This window comes from Sinocyclocheilus grahami, unplaced genomic scaffold, assembly GCF_001515645.1.
Source record: "Sinocyclocheilus grahami isolate Dianchi unplaced genomic scaffold, SAMN03320097.WGS_v1.1 scaffold166.1, whole genome shotgun sequence".
NCBI classification, from domain to species: domain Eukaryota; kingdom Metazoa; phylum Chordata; class Actinopteri; order Cypriniformes; family Cyprinidae; genus Sinocyclocheilus; species Sinocyclocheilus grahami.
In genome coordinates, this window is record NW_015505345.1 from 880,801 (window position 1) to 896,104 (window position 15,304).

The 15,304-nt window shown below is 36.9% G+C and overlaps 1 protein-coding gene across 1 annotated transcript in view; it reads left to right on the top strand.

Annotated features, from left to right (window-relative positions):
• LOC107593164 (FERM, RhoGEF and pleckstrin domain-containing protein 2) overlaps window positions 1-15,304 on the top strand; it is a 76,205-nt gene that overhangs the window by 21,857 nt on the left and 39,044 nt on the right. The window contains exons 3-6 of the mRNA XM_016282768.1: window positions 11,772-11,876; window positions 14,215-14,257; window positions 14,339-14,417; window positions 14,498-14,595. Coding sequence (XP_016138254.1) covers window positions 11,772-11,876; window positions 14,215-14,257; window positions 14,339-14,417; window positions 14,498-14,595 — 325 coding nt within the window. The remainder of the gene's footprint in view (window positions 1-11,771; window positions 11,877-14,214; window positions 14,258-14,338; window positions 14,418-14,497; window positions 14,596-15,304) is intronic.

Below are 15,304 nucleotides of genomic sequence, written 5' to 3' on the forward strand. Positions count from 1 at the left end.
ATTTTAAATGAAGTTTCTACTCCAAATAATTTTCTGAAATATAAACATTTAAACAGTGGTTGTGGTGATAACTTGTTTTCATGACATTTGTTCAAACATTAAATGCTGAAAACCGGATTACATAAGACATGATAAATTTCATTAAGTTGTACTGTATCGCTCAACATACTTTGATGCTTAGTCACGTTTATTTCTTGTTATAACTAGCAGTAAAGAGGAAGATCGATGTTTGTAATCTAGTTTATAAGCCACTGGCTAGCTAGTACGCTTTACTGTTACAGTAAAGCTCGTCAGTAAAAACTAATAAAATCTGCCTTTTCTTTTCCTCAAAAACGATAGCACACACTGACAATATAGTTTATAAGTTTCACCAAAAACTTACGTAATCTTGCGGCCACATTTCAAACACGAACTGACTCTGAAGTTCATTTTGTTGTCTTCTTCTGGTGATGTTTTGTTTAAACCTACCTTCTGCCACCTACTGGTGCACTTCCGCCACCTATCGGTCTAGAGTTATTAGGGCACATAGTGGGATTGGGGAAATATATATATATATATATATATAACAGCTTGTGGGCAATCCAAAAAGCTGAAATCTTACTGTTATTTGACAGCTTAAAGAAAAAAAGATTCAGAACCCTATCTGTAAAAAAAAAAAAAACCTTAACCATTTCAAATTGTATTCACTCTAAAACTGTATTCATTGTTCTTTGCACCAGACAATGGAAACATACCTTTAATTCAAAAAACTAGATGCTCTTAAGTACTGTTTACTAAAGTTGTTTAGTTTAACTATTGCATCCACCTGCAAGTTCACATAACAAACACAGTGTAAATAAGTAAATTCAACAAATTTGTAAAAATCAGTTATGTTTACTCGCTTTTCTTAAGTAGATTCAATTATTACTTTTTACAGTGTATAAAAATTCAACATTTCTGCCACAATACCACAGTTACTGTTACTACAGTAAATCAAAATGTTGGTGATTTGTGGATTGAAAAGTATTCTTACTGCATTGTTGTCGCACAATGTTTCTCCTATTTTCCGCGTTAGTGATGTTGAGAATGTCAGCACTGTTTCATCTGCCTTTGACATCTGTGGTTTGTATGGAAACCTCTGCTCCAAACTCAAGCGCTTCTCACAGCGCTGTTTAGTGATTTCGTGATCGAGATCAGTCAGCGAGTAAACGCATTTGTTCTGAGCTCGCGCTGCGCTGTCTTTAGGCAGAGCTAAAAAAGGTCCGTGCAGCGCGGTTCTAACGAGTCACGCTCTTCTGTTTTTGACGCGTTTAGGAATTGGCGTGCACTAAAGAAATGAGAGCGCATATGAGTTATCAAATTATCACTCGCGTTGTATTGCTACATCCGGTCTAAAATTTAGTCATCTTGTGTTGACATTTTGAAACTGCATAGGCCTATTTTGTAAATTATGCTTGGCATGCCATATATAATGTAGACAATTTACGACAGCTGGGGGCCGCTTAAAATACATCCACGGGCCGTAGTTTGGACACCCCTGGTCTAGATGCATGTTGATTTTATCAGACGATGTCGCAAATATAAATGAGAGTGACTCCTGGTTAACACATATTAGTGGGTCGTGTTTAGTCACTATTAATGTGGAATTTTTTTACAATATTCACTCATGACAGTAAAATAGGGCATTCTAAGTCAATCTACTGCCGTATTTCCTCTCTCAATCAGTAGAAAACGTGGTTAACACCCGGTCATGCATGAAAAAAAAAATACCGTCATATACCATGAAACTGGTATAATTTTGAAAAATACCGTGATATAAATTTTTGGTCATACCGCCCAGCCCTACACACCTAACTATCGCGATTCTTTTTAAAACTATTTAAAATTAATTGGTTTATCTTAGAATCGATTTATATTTAATTATTTTACTTTTCCTAAGAGGTGGTGGGGAAAAGTTACCATTTGTATTCTAACAGAGGGCGAAATGTATAGGTTTGTTCAACTTGAAGCAGCACCACACAGATCGATCGGCGTATGACATCAAAGTACCGCGAGAGTGGTATGAACAATGTTCATTTTGTTGAACATGTGACTATTATATTCATGTGCAATTTCGGGGTTTTGGTACTTGAAAGTTTCATAGTACTTTAAAATATACACTGTGTATGTGTATGCTCCTGAAATAAAAGTTCAGAAAGATGTGTACCATCAGCATTCAGCAAATTGTCATTTAAACATATCTTTGAATGTCTAATAAACATTTAATTTCACAAACCTTGCAGACTTAGTTGGATCCAGCTGTGTCATCTTATAAAGTGTGCGTTTGTATCCTGCATGATCGCGTGTTCTCTGCATGACGGTCGGTCCATGCGAATTGAATGCTGATTGATTTCAAACTATGCTGTGCTTTATCCATTTGCCCACTGTCATGTTAATGTCATTTTCACTGTGTGCTGTACGTAAAATGATTGTTACCTTGACATTATTTGGGTAAAAAAAAAATATTTCCAATGCACACAAACTTACCAAATTACTGAGAGCCCTTTTGGTTCCAGTGTTTATTCCTTTTTATTTATATATATTTCTTTATTTGTGAAAAATACTGTAATAGGATTACAGAATCAAGTATTTGTCCTCTAAAGTATAAGTATGTTTATTTTACACATTTTTCGTTTTCAAATGATTTCAGATTTCTTAAATATTAATTAAAATAAATAAAAATGATATATCGGCCTTTGGCCACCCTGCTCTCTAAGATATCGGCATCAGCATTGGCTGTCAAAAAAAACGATATCGGTCGACCACTAGTTTTAAATTTGATTTTATTCACCCTGCTCTCTAAAATATCGGCATCAGCATTGGCTGTCAAAAAAAAACGATATCGGTCGACCACTAGTTTTAAATTAGATTTTATTAAAATTATTCAAGAATTCTGTAAAACGCTGTTGCTAGGTCACTTGTAATTTGACATGAGAGATGCTACAAGCGAGATGGATTTCTTTGGATTCAACTCTCGCCCTTCATTCCAAAATGATCTGGGTAAAATGTCACTGTTTTTTTCCACTTAAATTTAATTGTATCTCTTGCTTTCAAACAAGGCTGTTCTGTGTTCAGTTGACTTTAAAGCCTGAATTATATTTGTCTTATCCGCATTCCAGTCCAGCTTGTGGACAAACAAAGAAAGGTCCAATAAGTAGTGCTAACATTATTGTGTAATTGAAAATTTCTTTAAAAGGAAAAACCACAGAGACAAATGCTTTGATTGGTCATGATTCATCCCAGCACATGTAAGAATGATGTCTAGGCAGTTTTACAATGTTACAAGAATTTATTCCTGAAAATCAGAGCCGGGCTTAGCGATGGGCCAGTAATTTTGGCCTATAGCAAAGACTGTGGTAAAAAGAAAGCGTATGATAGCGTAACTCCTGAGAACTTGTCTACACATTAAATTTGACTAAATCACATTACATCTACAACTAGATAATGTGTTGCTCTGTGCTGTGCCTGTTGAGTGAGACTGAGCACCAAACCCCATGTGTACTGTTCATGTTGAATCTGCACTCTGGGAGTTTGGTTCATAAGGCAGGATTTAGCGAGGTGTTTAACTATCTGGGTGATTCTGCACACTGGAGCAGTTGGTCAGTAATGCCAGGCACACTTAAACCCTACTCTGATCCTTATTAACTCGCATTTTAACTGCTGACAGTCATCTGCCAAGATGCTAGCCACAGGTGACAGTCACACATTGCTAGTGGAAGTCAGTCGGATTGATGCATAGAATAAGAAACCAGATTTATATTGAAATGGGCCGGTTCTGTTTATTTTAGGGGTCAGATTCCTGAAGCATTTAGTTGATGCCTGTAACAATGAGAGTATTGAGTGAGGGAGAGTGTTAATATGTGCTCTTAAATGAGTCCACGGTCAAGAACCTGGGGTCAGCTACAATTACGTTTTTTGTTTGCTTTGCATGTACGTTCTTACCTTGGTGGCGAAAAGTCTGGAAATGTAGCCGCCTGCAGCACATTTCCTGAGAACTTTTCCTCTTACTTCAAGCTAAATATTGAACTAAATAGTTAATCTAATATGTACAATCATGTGTTGGCTGATACATTCCTAAAATAATTTGGCTGAGGCTGCCTTTGATTTGTGTGATTTGAATTGATTCACATGAACAACATTCCACAATATTTAAGTACACAAAACTTGCTTTATTTTAAGATGGATATTAGCAGTGTTGGGAAGGTTACATTGGAAATGTAATAGGTTACAGATTACAAGTTACCCTATTTAAAAAGTAGTGTAACTATTTCAATTACTTCATTAAAGTAATGTAACTGATTACATTTGATTACTTTTTGATTACTTTTCTACATTTATAACAAATGTTTTCAACCGTTAATTATTTTTAAACATGTAAAGCAGGCAGGGTTAACCTTACAGTAGTACTTAACACTCATTAGGGCCTTTCGCACCGCGGGAACCTTTTCATAGTACCAGAACTAATTGTGGAACTACCCACTTTTTGGTGTTTTCGCACCGCCGGAACTGGGTGCGATTTTAATACCGGACTGCCTTTTTCGAGAACCAAATTAGCTCCTACTCCGGAGCAGGGTCTAACCAGCACAACTGGTACTTATTGTGGCGCAAGTAGACATTGATTGGCCAAACGCGTATGAAAACGCCCTCACCCGCCATGATTTAAAACGCTGTGTAAACATACTGTAAACATTGTTTCAACTTATTTCGCAAGTATGGAGAACAGCGATAGATGGACGGACGCTGAAGTGCAGGCACTTGTAGCAAATGTAGCACTGCCAGTTGTCGTTGGAGATTCTTAGTCCTCCTTTCCATTCTTTCAATCGCTTTACGTATACGTCAACTTTCCATGTCCACTATTGTGAAACCCGCGAGACACAACAAAAACACAGCTCCGATCACAGCGTCCTCCATCCTCCTGTTGTTAATGTTATTCTTCTTGGTTTCTGTTGTTGAACGCTGCGCACAAATGACGTCGCTGTCGACCGGCTTACGTCACTTCTTAGTACTCACTGTCGGTGTGAATGCAACCCTTTAAATGGTACTGGAAAATAGTTTGCGCAAAATCGTCCCAGTACTTTAGTACTGTATTACTGTCAGACTTTCAGAATCCTTCATCACTTAAATTAAGATTTAAAAAAAATTGTGAACAGACACCGCAAAATTAGACTTTAGCACCTCTTTTTTTATTTTGAGATTGCTCTGAGGTTAAATGCAGATTTAAAATCATAACACAAAATAGTTTAATTTAAATCTAACACACAATAGTCTGCATAGCTATGACAGGAAACACATGCTAACAATGCTCTGGGGAAAAAAACTGTTAAAGGGGTGGTTCACTGGATTTTTTCTATGCTTGATTGTGTTTATGGGGTGCAATCTAACATGTTAATGCTTAGTTTAAAAAAAAAACAACAACATTATTTTTCACTTAATTTACCTTTATTCCACACCGCTCTGTCCCTTCTCTGAGAAACGGGCTGATCTTTTCCTGTTTTTATGAAGCCCCTCCCTCAGAAATAGGCGATGGTTTCTGATTGGTTAGCTAGACCAGTGTGTTGTGATTGGCTAAACCACCTCTAGTGCTCATCAAAACGTCCCGCTCCTCACCTCAGCAGCATGTGCTCCGGTTGTATTGTAAACAGCGGCGTCGTTAATATCGCTTATCAGTTTGAGCCCGATTGAGAAGCAGAGGATATTATTGAAGAGGATCGTCCAGAACCTGTGCAAGCATGGCTTTTAATGGTAGGCCTATGTTTTTTGTTTGTTGTTGTCTCATACTTTTAGATATGCTGTTATTTGTAAATGCTGCTGCTTATGTTAGCTTTTAATATACGGTTTTATCCTGATTAAAGCTTTAATACAGTACGGCAACTGCACGCACGTCCATGTAAAACGCTTCTATGTGAAAATAAGTGTATAATTGGAACAGTTCATTATTGGAGCTGAGCTGAATTGAGAGAGCGAGAGACAGTGAGATGCAGAGCGTGTGCAGAGCAGGCGAATGCGAGGAACAGTATTAAGAACCGCTGTTTTATACCATTGATTTTGAAACTTGTGAATCCATTAGAATCGTTAGAAGACAGAATTGCGATTCATTAATGAATAGATTTTTACGTGCACCCCTAGTTTTCTCTTCCTCTTCTCTAAAGCAGCGCAGCATGGCCTGCTGACTTTTCCTGAGGGCGGGGTTTATCTGGGTTTGTGATGTCACGCACCCGGGAAGTAACTCGTTGTAGTCCCTACCAGCCTTTTTTGTAGGCATTAAACTGCCAGAATTTTAAAAGACTATATCTCTGTTTTCATTGAACTTTCAGCTTCGTAACTTTGCAGATATTGTTTATGCTCAAACAGCAACATTACATACTAACTAACGTTAAAAAAGTGAAATCGCAATCAACCACCCCTTTAATCCTAATAAAATAAAGCATATACATGAACTCAAATAGGAAATAAAGCAGTTGTCTCATAAGCATGTGTCCTATTCTGTGTCCTAAACTCCTGAAACATTGTTGTCTCATATTTTAGAGCAGTCAGTGCAATTTATGAAAGAAGTCAATTAAATCTGTTTGTGTGTGATAATATTCAGATGTAACCCCTTTTGTAATCGTTAACATTTTCATTAGGGATGGGCATTCCAAGCAAAAATAATATTCGAAAATCGCTGGGTATTATTCGATTATTATTCGAAAATCGCACCCCTCCCCCGCATGCACGCACGAACACGCAGAGAGAGAGAGAGAGAGAGAGAGAGAGAGAGAGAGAGACGGGATTCACGCTTTCAATCTATATGATGCACGCACGAACACTCAGAGAGAGAGAGAGAGACGGGATTCACGCTTTCAATCTATATGATAAACTGTTTAATTCAGAAGATAGGCTACCTTAACTCAAGCCATATAATGATTGTAACGTGCTGAAACATATTAATATAGTAAACATAACCGAATGACGGCACTTATTAACATAACAGTCCATCGATTAGCATAAATCAACTGCTCATAAGGCTGTAGATTTTAAAAAAATGGAACCCTTAAAGGTAATAGATACGAGATGGGAGGAAAAATATACTTCAATATATTCTGTCGCAATTATATCGTTGGGTAATTGTACTGTATATAAACTGCGGCTTCAGGGAGCCGTTATTAATATGCGGGGCATTGAAATCACTTATGAACGCAACCTTGTTTTTTACTTTCACTTTCAAGATTTGCGCCATTCTTCGCCATTACTTACCACACATTTTACAAGATTAGATGTTTGTCAGTGGTGCTCAGGATATGCAAATCATTCGCCTTCATCCTATCAGCCATCTCTCCTTACTCCGTTTATGTGGTTAGTGCAATGTTATGTAATGTAACAGGCTACCGATAGCAAGCGGCTAACCATGTCCTTTTAGTGGCTCCGTAGAACGCGTTATTTGTTTTCCACACCTTTCTGAATGCGGATTCAGCCACACCTCTAACCCAGTCGGGGGTGTTTGTGGTCCGCACAGAGCTCTTATTTGGCATCGTCCCAAGTTACTATAACCATTATATGCTACGCTTATATGCAACTTTTTTATGCCACGCAAGTCTACTAGCCATCCTCTGCTTACATGAACGCATCACCACCGCATCAGCAAACATCAGGAAATTTTTAAAGACAATAATCACAAAACCTATTCGATATTCTATAATTAAATCAACGAATCAAATATTCGAAAATCGTGACCTATCCCTAATTTTCATAAGTAACTAATTTAATTTAATTACAAATTTTTTCTCAGTGACTGTAACATTTTTTTTTTTGGTATTTAAATTACGTAATTCTGTTAAATGCAAGTTACACCCCAAAATGAAAAATCCACTCTGTATTTGTTTAATCAAAATAATCAAAATAATCATCTGGTGAAAATTGTAGACTAGACTGGAGATGTTTGCCGGATTTCTGTAATCGTTTTGTCCTCTTCAACCCCAGTCGTCCACAATCGACTACAAGCTTGCATTCATTTTTGAGTATTTGAAAACAACAATCAATGCATAGAACCACATCCCTGCCATAAAAAAAGGTTTCTGTCGCTACTTGCGTTTAATTGTGACTTTAAGCAAGTCACAATTTGAATCATTGAGTCAGTGAGTTCATTTAGTTAAGGATTTGATTCAAATCAAACTTGTTATTCTTTTGAACAGATATGATTTATTTTGCTGAGGGCCTGTGGCACTGAAGATTCAGCAGCCACGACATAGGAAACACTGTAATCCATTCTTGTAACTGCCATGCATTTACTTAGTTAATGATTTACAATATTTTGTATCACTTTGTGTCAAGGTGTGGCTAGAATCGTTGCAACGCAGCAAAAGCTGCTACTTGCTTAGAGTGTGAGAAAGAAATGCCTCCTACTGAGATCTCAACATGCCCAAACACAGTCAGCACTCAAATGCATGATCACAGAGATTCTGTTCACAGACAGACTAAATGAAAAAGCTTACACACTACTGTTAGTTTGGATTCAGCAGTTGCCAATATAGTCTGACAAGCTGGCTTGGTGAGTACCAGAAAGATACTGCTGCTCAGTAATCCCAGCCACTGTTGACCCATAAACCTGCCCAACTGACAGAACAACTGTAACAGGGAAACTCCTACATGCTGGATAGCGTCTATGTGCTTGGAGGGTTCAGCAGGCACTGCTCTCTGTATGGAAAATATGCTCCAGGTGGTATTTCCTTGTTGCAGTCAACGCCACAGAGTTGATCCACAGCTTAGTTTTGTTATGCTGTACTTCTAATGGGCTTTTAGTTTAGGGTGCTTGGGAAAGCTGTAGAAAAAAAATTAATCCAATTAATACAGTATATGAACAGAGTCTGTAGAATTTACTCCCAAGCATAAGACACACCTCACACGTGAGAACATTGAAGATGCGTTCCTGACTTTTTTTCTTTTTTTTTTTTTGAGGAAACCATGTAATTGTTTTCAGGATTTTTTGTTAAATAAAGGTTCAAAAGAACAGCATTTATTTGAAATTGAAATCTTTTATAACAATAGCCACATTTACATGGGCACTTTTTGTTTCAATTGGAATTAAATAATTCCTACTGATGAATCCGAACATAGTGTTTACATGAATGCTAAATAAAGTGTGCATTTATGCGTCACAAGCTTCAAAACGGATTTAATCTTTTGACATGCTCACTGCATGAATATGCAGTGCCCCACTGTTTTTGCATAATAACCATCCTCCTTTTCTTAATATTTATCTATTTACATAAATAGCACAAAGCTTTGTGCAATGATACTTATATTAATCAAACCGTAAAAATGCTCATTCCCATGTCCAAAACAAAAGACGTCTACAGATGAGAATCTGAAGCAACGGTAACCTGCAGCACATTTCATATAAACATATTTCAGTCGTTTTTGGCGTTTATATTCCGATTGAAGCAATTACATGGCACATTTTCATTTGGATTGGACTTTTAAACCGATTGTAATCAGACTGCAGCTTCATGTAAACACGTGTATTGTAAATGTATTTACGGTCACGTTTGATCAATTTAATGCATCCTTGCTAAATAAAAGTAATAACTCCTTTCTTTCACAAAAAGGCTTGGTAGTATATCTGTTTTTGTATACCCCCCCACCCCCTAGAAGAAATCATACTTTGCCAGAGATGTTCTTAGGGAATTAAGAATATACAGCACAACCAGTGTAGCCTGATTTCCAAAATGAATTACCTTTATGGGCCTGTTCTTTTAAAGGGGTCATATGATGCGATTTCAAGTTTTCCTTTCTCTTTGGAGTGTTACATGCTGATTGTGCATAGATAAGATCCCTGAAGTTGCAAAGACTAAAGTCTCAAAACCAAAGAGATATTCTTGATCAAAGTTAAGACTCTGCCACGCCCCCCTAAAACATCTCGTTCTAACACGCCCCCACATAACTACCTCACTATGTGGAAATATTTGCATAATGCAGCCCAAATGATGCATTTAGGAATCTTTAAGATTACTTGCAACAGAACAGCAATGCATTTTATGGACGACCGTTTCGTGAACCTAGGAGAGGAGGTAATTCTGACTTTGCTATGACAATCTGGCGCTTCTGAATCAGCTACTGTTTTGTTATTAGTTTAAGTATTTGCTATTGACTGTTCAAATGTGGAGTTTTGCGCATCGTATACTGATTGTGTTGTACATGTTGATCCGGGTTTTGGCAGAGTCTAGAGGAAGCCATTTGGAAGGTGCTTACCTGCCCTGCTTGGCACGGAGGGTACATTCTTTACTTAAGAAACTGTATTAAAGGCAGAAAGAATCAGTCAAGTTTAGAACGTACCAAAGAAATGAAGGGTAACAATCTGGCTGGCCCAATTCAACTCAGGCTGTTTTTATGGTCTTTAAAAATACATTTCACATTACAAACAGCTGTCTGCTGTATAATTTTCCCAGAAAGTCACCGGCTCGAATGGCAAAACCTAAGCGCAGTGTGTTCTGGGTACATAGTAATTAGTCCTTCATTTTGTAATGACAAACCCCTGAGTCTGGGTTTTTTTTTTTCAGGGAAAACCCTTTTCTCTTTAAGCAGGTTTAACTGCCTATGTGCCCTGAAATGTCCTTAGATGTTCTCCTAGCCTTTCACAGTTATGTTTACAACAGACAGTCCAGCTGATCTCAGAAATTGACTGTGTTGTGGCCTTGTGTCTGGTTTTGGCCCGGCTGCATGCTGTGGAGAATTACTCAGATAGCCCACAGATATTTCCTGCTGACACCCATTAGCCTCAAATATCCAGCGACTTCATAGCAGACACAGCTGCTTTTCCACAGAAATATTTAAATATTTTACCCCTCACAACCCCATAGTCTTCAAAAAGAAAAAAAAATAACAGAAAAGAAATATGAAGAAATGTAGACCACGTTATATAAAATAAACTACAACTTTGAACTTAGATTAGGTTAGACTTTCACTAAATTATTTGATTGAATTGCAGTTATAATCAATATTAAAGGTATAGTTCAGACAAAAATAAAAATCCTGTCATCGTTTACTCGCCCTTAAACTGTTTCAACCCTGTTTATGTCTTCTGTTGAACACAAAAGATATTTCAGGAAAAAAAAGAAAAGAAAGAAAGAAAAATGTTGATGGCCCCATTGGCTTTCATTGGTTTGTTTTTTTCCCCCATACTATGGAAATCAGTAGGGACCATCAACTGTTTGGTAACCCATATTCTTCAAAATGTCTTTTTGTGTTCAACTGAAAAAAGAAACTCATACAGGTTTGGAATAACCTGTGGGTGAGTAAATGATTTTCATTTTTGGATGAACTATCCCTTTAAGAATCACATATTAAGAAAGTGTTAGGGGTTATTTTATGCAGTTCATGTATCTTTTCTGAAATGTATTACTAATGCATACAATTCTGACATTCATCACAACAATAATAATCAATATTATTTTACCATAATATTCTAATTATGTTGGATTGGTTCAAAAATAAATAAAAAATAAATAAAATCAGTGTGAATGGAAAGTGCAGAGAAATATTAATTCATGTGTTTGTTTATTTATTGAAATTTAAGATAATATAATATTTAGAATATTACTCTTCATGGCATCTTGATCTTGTGCAATATGTAGCATTAAAGAGAAAAGGACAATTAAATCATTAATTGTAATCATTTGTTAATCAGCCAAATTGTCATGATTGTGACAAAAATCAAATAAAAATGTGAATTTTTTAAAATGTCATAATTGAATGTCTTGTTTTTCCTCTCTCTGTTGTAGTCAAAAGCGGATGGGCAAAGTTTTTACTCTGAAGTGCTCAGACGGATCAATCTCATTGAGAGCGATTACTTTGGTCTGGAGTTTCAGAACCTGCAGATGAACTGGGTAAGTGGCCACTTGACAAACAGTCCCCCTGCTCACACAAAGACGGGATTGTGAACGGCCCGCTCCTCTGAAAACCCAGCTAAGCTCTTAAAAGATGAGGAGGTGTTTTATGTTGTTTGTGCTGCTTCTCTCTGGGCCCCAGAGGTTTACTGTTCCTGATACGGGCACACAAACTTAAAGAACACATCATTATATTTTAGAACATACCTACAAATAAACGTGTTTAAAAGGATACATTTATGCAGAGTTACTATAGTAATTAGTATACACACAAATGAGAGACTTTACAGTTGATTAAAGACAAGATTTGATGTATTTAAAGGATTATGTGATCCAGGCTAAAGTAGAAGCAAAACGTTTCTTAAAGGTGAAGTATGTTAAAAAAAAAAAGTCAATCTTAAATGACTTACCCTTGCTTATTAGTCAGAGAAAATAAGTAATCCATCAGTAAATTGATTGCAACACTGACTCTCACTGAATACTGTGAGTTATAAATGGAACTCTCCTTTTGTTTGACCAATGAAAGGAATGTCCAGGAAACCTGTGTGAAAAGTCATTATTATTATTTTTTTTATTTTTTATTTGGTGTCGCAGGGACAGAGATTTCACAATTCACCGTGCAGAGTTACTATAGTAATTAGTATACACACAAATGAGAGACTTTACAGTTGATTAAAGACAAGATTTGATGTATTTAAAGGATTATGTGATCCAGGCTAAAGTAGAAGCAAAACGTTTCTTAAAGGTGAAGTATGTTAAAAAAAAAAAAGTCAATCTTAAATGACTTACCCTTGGTTATTAGTCAGAGAAAATAAGTAATCCATCAGTAAATTGATCGCAACACTGACTCTCACTGAATACTGTGAGTTATAAATGGAACTCTCCTTTTGTTTGACCAATGAAAGGAATGTCCAGGAAACCTGTGTGAAAAGTCATTATTATTATTTTTTTTATTTTTTATTTGGTGTCGCAGGGACAGAGATTTCACAATTCACCTTTAAATCAGTAACAAAGTCAATATAATCTTAATGTTGCTGAATTGTGTGCTTTACATTATCTGTGAGCTATTTTAATAATCTTGTCCTTTTTTATAATAAATAGGCTTAAAGGGATAGTTCAGAAATGAAAAATTGTCTTGTTGTTCCAAATCTGTATTTCTTTCTTCTGTAGAACACAAAAGAAAATGTTGTGAAGAACATTTAACCAAACCAAACATTTTCAGTTCCCATTGACTTCTATTGCATAGACGAAAATACAAAGGAAATCAAAGGGAACTGAAACCGTTTGGTTACCAACATTCTTCAAAATACCTTCTTTTGTGTCCAGCAGAAGTAGCAAATAAAGGTTTGGAATGACATGAAGGTGAGCAGATGATGACAACATTTTCCTTTTTGAGTGGATTATCCCTATCACTTCAAAAGTGTTTTGTAATGTTTTTGTTACTGCCTGGTTGTTGTTTTTTGGTTTGCTTTTTGTTTTGGATTTGATTTTTGGTTTGATTTTTTTGTTTTTGTTTTGTTTTTTTGATTTGGCTTTTGTTTTTTTATTGAATTGGTTCATTGCTTAGAACTGTTTGTTGTTTTGTTTTTTTACTGGGAAAAATACTGAGGCTGCTGACAAAGGGCTGTTGTGCTGTATAAACCCGCTAGCATGGCATTTTAATTATCGCCATAATGCATCTTTTTCATCTTGGTTTCTTTATCATTGGTGAAATTAATTTAAAAAAAACTTAAAAAAAAACTTTTTCCATAAGTAATTTTGAGATGAGCACTGGAGACCGTATGTTGGCCATCTGTTTTTGAGTGTGCCATGCCAGGTTTTTTGGAGAGAGTTGAGTCAGGTGTGGAATGTGTGTATGTATGGGGTTGTTGTGATGATTCTGTAAAAGATGAGAGGTCAGCGGAGTAGAAGGAGCTGGAGGTGGAGTGAGAAAAGGTACATTCTTGCCACAATCAGCTCCAGATGTGCTTGGAGGAGCAGGGCGTCTACAAACCCTGCAGACACACAATTAAAACAGATCATCACATCTATGCACGACCCCAAAACAGGCAAGCACAGAGGTTTGAATTAAAAATGTGCATATCCCGGAGCATTTGAATAATAGCTGATAATAGCTTTCCAAAAATTCCTGAAATATGTTTTTGGTGTGGTCAGCATCTCAAGATCTTATCTGTGGCCTCTGTGACCAAGATGTTCTTTAGTTTTAGTGCTTTCTTGAAAGACCAGAAACAGATGTAGTTTGAAAGTGTGAGAGATTATTTGTATTTATTGCTTAGACTTTATAAGGTGGTTAAAAGCTGAAATGCCAGTCTTACTCTGCACTGTTTCATTTCAACAGGTTTGGCTGGAGCCCACCAAGCTCATAGTGAAACAAGTGAGACGTAAGTACACTTAATGTTTTGTGTTGTGTTTGGAGATCAGAGGATCTTGGGGTTTTGTGTGTTTATACTTACTATTCACAGGGCCGATGAACACACTCTTTCGGCTGTCAGTGAAGTTCTTTCCTCCAGATCCTGGTCAGCTTCAGGAGGAGTTTACTAGGTAGGATGTTCAGAGTCATCATCCATGTTTTATATTCTGATTAGCTGAACGATGCTTGTAACTATGTACTTTTTCTTCAGGTACTTGTTTTCTCTGCAAATCAAGAGGGATCTAATAGAGGGCCGACTGAACTGTACAGAAAACACTGCCGCCCTGCTGGCCTCTCATTTGGTTCAATGTATGTATAATATGAGTCAGTTAATGTACCTGAAGTCCTGACTCCTGTCTACCATAATGTTTTAAATCTTTGTTAACACTGATTCTGCTGTCTCTCTGCTTTGTAATGTTTTTGATCATTGACATGATTATTTTTCCTGCCTCTATTAATCTATTAAAAAATGCATTAAAGGGGTCCTATTATGCTCTTTTACAAAGTCTTGATTTTGTTTTGGGGGTGTACTAGAACAGGCTCTCATACTAGGTTGTTCGAAAAACACATTATTTTTCACATATTTTACATTATTACAACGCCTCTCTCCCCAGTCTGGCATGAACAGCTTGAATAGTTCCTGTATCATATGAAGGCCCGCCTTCTGAAATACAAAATGTGCTGTGATTGGTTAGCTGGGCCAGTGTGTGTTGTGATTGGCAGCACTCGGCGCCTGGTCGGGAAATGTCATGCCCCTTACCGTAGCCGCCTGCTAGCTTCAGTGTAAATATTGTGTCAAAATCAAATCAATTTGAGCGTGATTTGAACTCGGATGATTGTAACCACTCTAAGTTCGTCTACCTTGGGAAAACTAGCGTGTCTCCGACATAGTGATAACACTCGTTGCCTCCTCTAGTGCAGCTCAACCAAGTCTCGTCCCATTCGTCGATATTTGTGACATCACAAATCCCGGAAAATATGCGTTGTAGTCCAAACGAGTCGTTCGTTGTAGTTTTTG